At 33.9% G+C, this 9,250-nt stretch overlaps 2 protein-coding genes across 2 annotated transcripts in view; one reads left to right on the top strand and one right to left on the bottom strand.

Moving 5' to 3' along the window:
* The window catches only part of SERPINA10 (serpin family A member 10), a 27,884-nt gene extending 21,369 nt beyond the window's left edge, over positions 1–6,515 (top strand). Inside the window, exon 5 of the mRNA XM_023731659.1 lies at positions 6,462–6,515. Within this exon, the coding sequence (XP_023587427.1) occupies positions 6,462–6,515 (54 nt within the window). The remainder of the gene's footprint in view (positions 1–6,461) is intronic.
* Positions 6,516–6,804: 289 nt separating this feature from the next.
* LOC111820617 (serine/threonine-protein phosphatase 4 regulatory subunit 4-like) overlaps positions 6,805–9,250 on the bottom strand; it is a 31,002-nt gene continuing 28,556 nt past the window's right edge. Inside the window, exons 7-10 of the mRNA XM_023731658.1 lie at positions 8,715–8,852; positions 8,334–8,427; positions 6,961–7,031; positions 6,805–6,872 (exon numbers count right to left, since the gene is read on the bottom strand). Coding sequence (XP_023587426.1) covers positions 6,805–6,872; positions 6,961–7,031; positions 8,334–8,427; positions 8,715–8,852 — 371 coding nt within the window. The remainder of the gene's footprint in view (positions 6,873–6,960; positions 7,032–8,333; positions 8,428–8,714; positions 8,853–9,250) is intronic.

Here is a 9,250-nt window from a genome sequence, read left to right as displayed (position 1 = left end):
GGGTTGTTAACCAATGTCATAAAATAGCATGTGTGTTACTGTTACATGAGAAACTATCTGTTCTGTAAGCCTTCACCTGAAGTACAATAAAATATAAAAAAAAAAAAAAACATGAACTATCTTACTCTTTAATTATAAAATAAAAACTGCAGGAAAAATGTTTAAAACTCTTTCACAAACACAGGTTTTTCATTAACCTATGTTTTATTTGAGTCAATTCATTATTATTTCACATTATAAAAAGTAACCACACACATATGCATTCACAAATTAGATCATCTTTATCATACATCAGTATATTTTAAAAAACAAATATCTTCTAATACCAATACAGTTATATGCTGATTGCATTTTGAAATAGAGAAGCTGACAATAGCTTCATACAGTATGTTTCAAGAACTGACTTTTTGTTTTAATTAAGAACTGTCTATGTTCCACAGGCAAATTTTGATGGTAATATTAGCATTAGGACAAATAAATGTTGTTGACATAGCTTAAGCATGATAGCTTGGAATAACAGCTGATTCAAACTAGATTCATCATTTTAAATTAAGGACAAATACTATCTAAAATGTAAACAAAGTATTTATAAAATAAATTCTAGGAAATAAAGGAAATCATCAATCTATTATTTTTAAGGTACTTGTAGCTAAAAGTTATCAGAAATCTTCGTAGAATTTTCATTGCCAAATTTAAATTTGTGAATGTCCAAGTACAACATATTGTCACTGCAGTCACAGAACTGATAAAATTGCGGACAGTTTTTTGTTGTACCCTCTTCAGTGTAACTTTCCAAGTGGGCTTGAAGATTGGTTAGAAAATGCAGTATCTTCCTCATCTCCCCAGGCCCCTTCCAAGTGATTATCCAGCTAGGGCAATTTCAGCTAACTCAGACTTTCATACAATTTTTAAATGCTGAAACTCTAGATGAGAACAATAAAATAGATGGCTCCCTGCGCAAATAAAGGCAGACTTCATCTCTTTTGCAGCAGTAGTTAAAGCACATACCTAAAGCTGTTTTTTTGTTAGACTTCAATATAACATTGGAATTCTGCAACCACATTATTATTCATAGAAATAGATATTATACCTCCTAGGGAATCTAATTTCAAATATGGAAAGTTTAACAACATCAGATGCTATTATAGCTCTATTTTCCATTCATTAAAAAAAGACTGGGAAAAAAAAAAAAAAGCCAGGCCATCGCTTTAGCTTTTGTCCATCCATCACAGTATCTCCAGCTGTCTTTGTTTTGCGTCCTTCATTGAGCAGGTGATTTAAGGGTTGGATTTTCTGGATTTTCTTTGTCAAAAAATGAGAAAGGAAGAGAGAAAGAAGGGAAAGAAATAAACAAAGGAAGGAAGGGAAAGCAAAAAAAAAGAGAGGCAAAGAAAGAAAAATTATCCATATGATGTTTACAAAGTAAATAAAGAAACAAAGATATAATCCACTTTAAATAAACCTGATATATGAGAATGTTGATTTAGGAAAAAAATTAATTACACTAAAGATTACTTGAAAGTACCTTTAATTATCAGAAATCATATGTGCACTTAGCATTCAATTTGGGGAAAAATTAACTCATACAACTTTTCATACATTTTGCATTTTGTATAGCCATAATGAATTAACACAGACCTGAATACATCAATTGTCTGGCCTTAAAAGGCGTAAGACATGATACATACCTGTATTTCCTTTAAGAGACTGAGATTCCTATTATCAGATGTGACATCTCTATGACACTGAGAAGTTAAAGAATGTGTTGCATGTGATTTTATGGGAAGTAAAAATTGAAGCAATACTTTCTAAAACCACTTCATAGGCTTTTTTTTTTTTTAAGGCTATATTTTCATTTAGATATGGCATAGCTCTGAATTATGGATAATATTTCACAGAAAATGACTGGTGTTGATTTTAATCATCTATATCTGCTATGTGGCAGTGCACACTCGTGAGAAAGTCCAAATTAGAGCCACGTTATATGGAAATGTAGTGATGGCCTTTTATATCCAGCCACGTTAGAAAAGCACCTTGGGTACTAACATCCTCCTTCACAATATTCAGAAAAGAAGAAACAAACCTGGTGTGCGATTTGTTCACAGAGTGTTTCTAGATTTGTTTTTTAAACAAGCAATTTTATACATTTTTTTTTCAAGGAAAAGAAAATTCAGTCTATAAAAAGGAAAAACATACTCTTAACAATGGAAGAACAGATAGATAGTATGAAATAAAGGAAAGCTGGTATATATATATTAGGTTTCAATGGTCTTTACTATAAAGATGCCTAAATCATTTAGAAAAATAAGTTGAGAAGAGGATGAATTACATTCTAGTGTTATTAAATATGTCCTTCAATAGAAGGATTCCAGAGAAGTCTTTTGAGAAGAGGGTTAAGAGTGATAGAGCAGAAGGATCTCTGATGTCAGAGTTGGAAGTGCCTGAGAGGATGAACCATGAGGTTCAATGCTCTCTACAGGACATTACCCTGTCCTGCCTCCACTACCATGACTCTTCAATGGAACTTCCACAGTATAATCATTAGATCGGTAACTGTATGGTAAAGAGTATCCCATGCAACAATATAACTAGAAAGGTCCCTCTATATTAATGCTACCATCTGTAATATCAGGATTACCTTTTTCTATTGCTATCACTTTTTTCTATTATATATTCCTACTTTTACCTTGAGCTCCATTCAATAAATCTGTTTCAACATTCTGAATTAAGTTGGGTACATACATCTGTATTTGTGTACACCCAATAGCCAATTAAAATTTAAAATATATTTTATTATAAACAAAAACTCCATTCTGGACTCTTCCTTAAAAAAGAGTCCAGCATGGAGTTTCTGCAAAGATGCATTTGAGGAATTTTATTAGAAAATGCCCAGGAGTTAAATGAAACATATTTAGAAGAAAATCTGAATCCTGTTTAAATTCTGTTCGCATTAGAAAGCTCAGCTGTCCCATATGAAAGAATAAATTTGAAACTATAGTTTGGACATCTTTGCCGAATCATTTCTACCTTGATCTGATCTCACCTCATGGTGGTTTCTATGGTTCTGCCCTCTTAAAGTTTAAGCTAAAAGAAACAAGGGCTTCAACAATTCAGACAAGATACAAATAGCACATAAAAAGGACCGTGAGGGAAAAGGAGAATAAAGGCCCTTTACATCCTCAACATCAAGGCACAGGAAGAGTCTGTAAAAAATCTCTTGTTTACAGGACCCACCACTCTGGATTTTATGCGGGAGTAATATTTATTAAGTGGCATCAGTTGTACCCATCTTTCTGGTACTGAGCAATTAAACACTCTATACTCAAGCTAGCTGTTCAAAGGAATGCAATTACGCCGTGTTTTCTCAGAAATAATTCTCTGAATCCAAACATTTTTCAGAAAAATAAATAGATCTCAGATATTAGGGGGAGCCATTTAAATGTTTCTTGTTGATTCCCTAATGTTACAATGTCTTTGCCATATATAAATCATTTTATATAAAATAGCTAGTATAACAGAGTCACATGTGATAATAATCGCTTATAACTTACAACATTTCCTCATTACAGACACTTCGTTTTCTTTGGGAAGTGTTTAAGCAGGAAGGAAACTGCACGGAGAAAAAGGGCAGGATAAAACACTTAGAAGCGTGTCTCTTGATTACTTACAAGGTAGCCTTCCGTGGTTGCGTATCTTTACTTCCACTGCTCTTCACGTCAGCTGAGTTACTTGTCCCGCGTGAAGTGCCTGGTAATGCAGTATTAGGAGAAAAGGAGGTTGGAAGGCTACTGGCATTACGGGTCCGGAATGAATCATCTGAAAGCAATATATGTTTAGACAGATATATTGAACACACCAAGAAAGGTATTAACCTTGGAGAAGAAAAGGTTAAAGCTGATATTTTTTTCTTTTTAAATCAACTCGATTAAGGTGTAATTTACATACAATAAATGCACAAATTTAACCATACAGTATGTTAAGTTTTGACATATACGCCCATGAAGCCATCCCACAATCAAGATAATGAACATACCCATCACTACCGTAAAGTTTCCTCATGCTCTGCTTTAAATCCTGCTTCCCCTCCCTCCCGCTATGCCCAGGCAACCACTGATTTGCCTTCTGTAACTATAGATTACTTTGCATTTTCTAAAATTTTATATAAATGAAATCATGTAATTATTTCTTTGTCTGACTTCTTTCATTCAAGATAATTATTTTGAGATTCATTCATGTTATTGTGTCTATCAATACTTTATTCCTTTTTATTGCTGACTAGAATTACATAAATGGAACTTGTTTATCCATTCCCCTGTTGATAAATATCTGGATTGTTTCCAGTTTGTATTAGAAATAAAGCTGCTTTAAACATCTGTGTACCAGTCTGTGTGTGGATGTACGTTCTCATTTCTCTTCAGTGAATGTCTAGAAGTAGAATTGCTGGGAGACAGCCCTGGTGGTGCGGTGGTGAAGAGCCTGGCCGCTAATCAAAAGGCAGTTGGAATCCACCAGCCGCTCCTTGGAAACTATATGGGGCAATTCTACTCTGTTCTGTAGAGTTGCTATGAGTCAGTATCAACTAGACAACAACAGGTTTTTGGTTTTTATATATATATAGATAGGTAGATATCTCCCTCTATATATAAGAGACGGCCAACTGTTGTCCAAAGTGATTGTACCCAGCAATATATGAGAGTTCTAGTTATTGCATATCCTCACAAACACTTGGTATTGTAAACCTTTTTAATTTTAGACATTCTAGTGGTATGTACACCATGTCATATTTATCATTTTTCCATCTTGCATTTCCCTAATAATTAGTGATGCTAAGCATCTGTCATGGATTGAATTGTGTCCCCCCAAAATGTGTGTCAACTTGACTAGGCCATGGATCCCAGTATTGTGACTGTCTACCATTTTGTCATCTGATGTGATTTTCCTGTGTTGTACATCCTACCTCCGTGATGTTAATGAGGCAGGATTAGAGGCAGTTATGTTAATGAGGCAGGACTCAAGCTACAAGATCAGGTTTTGTCTTAAGTCAATCTCTTTTGAGATATAAAAGAGAGAAGCGAGCAGAGAGATGGAGACCTCATACCACCAAGAAACAAGAGCCAGGAGAATAGTGCATGCTTTGGACCCAGGGTCCCTATGCTGAGAAGCTCCTCAACCGGGGAAGACTGATGATAAGGACCTTCCACCAGAGCCAACAGAGGGAGAAAGCCTTCCCCTAGAGCTGGCACCCTGTGGACTTGTAACCTACTAGACTGTGAAAGAATAAACTTCTGTTTATTAAAGCCATCCACCTGTGGTATTTCTGTTATAGCAGCACTTGGTAACTAAAACAGCATCTTTCCATGTACTATTTGCTTATCTTCTTTTGTGAAGTGTATGTTCAAATCTTTTGCCCATTTTACAACTGAGCTGCCTTCTTATTATTAGGTTTTAAAATTTTCTGTATATAATCTGGTTACAAATTGTTTGTTAGGTATATGTATTATGAATATTTTCTCCAATCTGTGTCTTTATCTTCTTGATGCTCTCTTTCAAAGAGCATAAGTTTTACATTTTGATGAAGTCCAATACATTAGTATTTTTCTTTATGGTTAGTAGAAATCTTTGTTTATTCCAGAATTACAGAGGCTTTCTTCTATATTTTCTTTCAGAAATTCCATAGGTTTAGCTTTTAGGTTTACAATCTATTTTGGGTTAACTTTATGTATAGTTTAAGAATTGAGGTCCATTTATGTTTCATACGGATATCCAATTGTTCCAGCACCGTATTTTTGAAAAGACTATTCCATCACCACTGATTTATCTTGGAGCCTCTGTTGAAAATCAATTGACCAAATATGTCAATATGGTCACACTGTCTTGATTACTAGAGCCTTAGATAAGTGTTGAAATCAAGTAGTTTAAGTTCTCCAACTTCGTCTTTTTCAAAACTGTTTTGGCTGTACTAGGTCTTTTGCATTTTGACATAGATTTTAGAATCAGCTTATAAATTTCTGCAAAAAGACTGCAAGAATTTTTATTGTATTGAATCTGTGGATCGATTTAGAAAGAACTGACATTATAATATGTTAAGTCTTCCAATCCATAAACATGGTTTATCTCTCCATTTATTTAGGTCTTTGATTTCTTTCAGCAATGTTTTGAAGTTTTTAGTGTATATATTACACACATTGTGTCAAATTTATCCCTAAATACTTAATGTTTTTGAAGCTCTTGTAAATTATATTTTAAAATATACTTTCCCAACGGTTTAGATTTACAGAAAAATTGAGATGATGAGTACAGGGAATTCCCACATACCCTTCTTACAATTTCCCTTATTATTAAGATTTCACATTAATAGGCTACATTTACTACAATGAATGAATCAATATTGATACATTATTATTAACTAAAGTCCACAGATGATTCAGAATTCCTTATTTTTTATCTAATGCCTTTTTCAGTTCCAGGATCCCATTCAGATTACCACATTTCATTTAATTGTCATGTCTACTTAGGCTCCTCTTAGCTATGACAGTTTCTCAGACTTTCCTTGTTTTTGATGACCTTGATGGTTTTAAGGGACATTAGTCAAGTATTTTGTAGGATGCATATGATCACAGTGAAGACCTACTGTTCTTTACGTTCTTAAAAATGATTGCAAAACTATTTAGTCTATGTTTCAGCAGGCCCTTAGACTATGATGAAACTTATCCTATCATTTTGCCATTTTTCTCTTCTAAAAGTATTGAACTATGGGCCTTAGCACAGTGAAAACAAAAGTAACACATATAGTCAAGTATCTCCTCAATTGCTAGGGGAAAGTTTCATTTCTAAGGGATTTGATAAAGACAAATTTAGGAAAAACACTGTATCTAGGAATTTTTTTTAAATCAGGTTACTTAAAGAACATCATGTTTTAAAAATTTATCATGTTTTGGAAGCGCTCAGATTGCTACTTACCAGTTACTGAAAGTACAGAACTCTTTGTTAACCCTGAGACAGGAGGTGCATATCCTGCTGCAGAACTTTTACTAGAAAAGAACACAATTTAGTTTAAAATGCAAGAACACGCTCCTTTGAATCATGGTCACCTAGTACTTGGTCTGTTTTAGCCCTGTTCCCTTTTTAAAACACTTTACTTCTTATGAAATATTTTTGCTGCTTTTATTTCTCATTTATTTTTACATTCCAGGTCTCATAACCCATGCTTTTTAACTTAAAAGAGCTTTTTTAAACCTTTGCATCAGAATAACAGTTTTTCTTTTAATCCTCAGCTAACACAGGTGAGATGGGTAAAATTTTCTTGGCAACAACTGACCTTTATTTCTAATCCCTTTTGTCCATCTTGAGATCACCCTATTAGATAGGAACTCTAGATGGGTGTACTGAAAATGTCCAAAAATTGCTGAAAATCTGGAATAGACTGTCTTTAATAAAAGAAAAATGTGTGGGTGTTTTTTCTTTTCTTGTATGACATTATTTATCTTGATAAATGAATACTTCTAAAAGCATTTATACTTTCTTAAAATTATTTTGCTTGTCAATTGATATGCAGCTGTTATATACTGTATTATACAGCACTTATAAAAAAATCATAAGGAGCCCTGGCAATACAGCTTGGCTGCTAACCAGAAGGTCAGTGGTTCGAACCCACCAGCTGCTCCATGGGAGAAAGATGCGGCAGTCTTCTCCCATAAAGATTTACAGCCTCAGAAGCCTTATGGGGCAGTTCTACTCTGTCCAATAGGGTCGCTATGAGTCGGAATCAACTCAATGGCAGTGGGTTTGGTTTTTGGTTAATAAAAAAATCATAGTTGTTTAATTAATGCTAATTCTCTCCTTATATTAACTGTTTATAATTTTGTTTTCTGAGCTGAGTGGAAAACCAGACATGCATCATTTTTCAAGGGAGCTCTGTTATGATACTTTACCAAAGGAACATGCCAGTGGCTTCTTAATAGACAGAAACAATATTAATAGCAAATGTATTTATGTATTAAATGGCTCCAGTATACCCACATCCATTTAGAAGTATCAGATGTAATATAGCACCACCTTCCTCATAAAACCATACATGGATTCTGTGATATTATTAAGTACTGCAATGGTACTATTCTTCCTGGAATGCTAGGATACCTGTTCTTAAACAAATTAGAAGACTTCTATTTTTTTAATGTAACAATCTTTTCAGAAGAAAACTAATCATTGTCCTATAAAAAACACACAATTAACTTGGTTTATTTTCATAATAATGTAAATACTTCACATAAATAAAGATGTGCGACTATAAAATAAAAAATCAAATTAAATAGTTAGTAGCTGACAGATCATACCTAGCACACTTGTCTAAGTTGCCATATTTTGCGTGAAAAGCTTGATTATTAAAAGACTGGCTTCGAATCAATTTGGATTTCTTGATTTCTTTGCCTAGAGTAATAAACAGAAATAAGGAAAATGCAATTGTTCAATTCATCCTTGTCTGCCCTAATTCCCATTCCCTCCCCAGCCACCATCATTTTCAGTAAACACAGATGAGTTAAGCTTTCTTTTCTTAGTTTGAGCTGATTGGAATATATCTTTGTTGTACCCATTAAGAACTACCAAAACAACTAACAGTAAAAGGCACGAGGTGCTTGAGAACAACATATCACATTTAATAGAGTGACTCTGTCTGAAATTAGGATTTATAAAAGAGACATAAAGTGATTTCTTACTTGTCGATGGGTTGGCAGAAGAGGGTCCAGGAACAGAAATAGGGATGCTCTTGGGCAGATTTGTTGATGTCTTGGTATCTCTACCTAAAATAAAGCCTGTTTTAAGTTCTACAATTTCCTCTAAGTCCTTATTAAGCTCTATAAATATATAAGACAACACAGAAAATATAAACCACTATCCCTGGATAAGCAGCATTCTTTTCCAAACATTTGTACTTTACATATTTTGATCTTTGTTACTCAGTGATCAATATCACAATCTTATTATTGCTTATTACTATCAGAGTTACCTTAAGCTTTCCTTTTTTGTTGTTTATTTATTTATTTGGTGAAAATATACACAGCAAAAGATACACCATTTTAACAAACTCTGAAAATGATGGTAGCTGGGGAGGGAATGGGAATTAGGGCAGCCAAGGATGAGCCGAACAGTTGCATTTTCCTTCCTTCTGTTTATTACTCTAGGCAATTCGGTGACATTGTTTACATTCTTCAAGTAGTGTAACCATTCTTGCAGTCCTTTTCCAACTTACTCT

The sequence above is a fragment of the Trichechus manatus genome, unplaced genomic scaffold, assembly GCF_000243295.1.
Source record: "Trichechus manatus latirostris isolate Lorelei unplaced genomic scaffold, TriManLat1.0 scaffold00045, whole genome shotgun sequence".
In the NCBI taxonomy this organism is placed as follows: domain Eukaryota; kingdom Metazoa; phylum Chordata; class Mammalia; order Sirenia; family Trichechidae; genus Trichechus; species Trichechus manatus.
The sequence above is the reverse complement of the archived record's forward strand: the minus strand, read 5'-3'. Positions and strand labels throughout refer to the sequence as shown.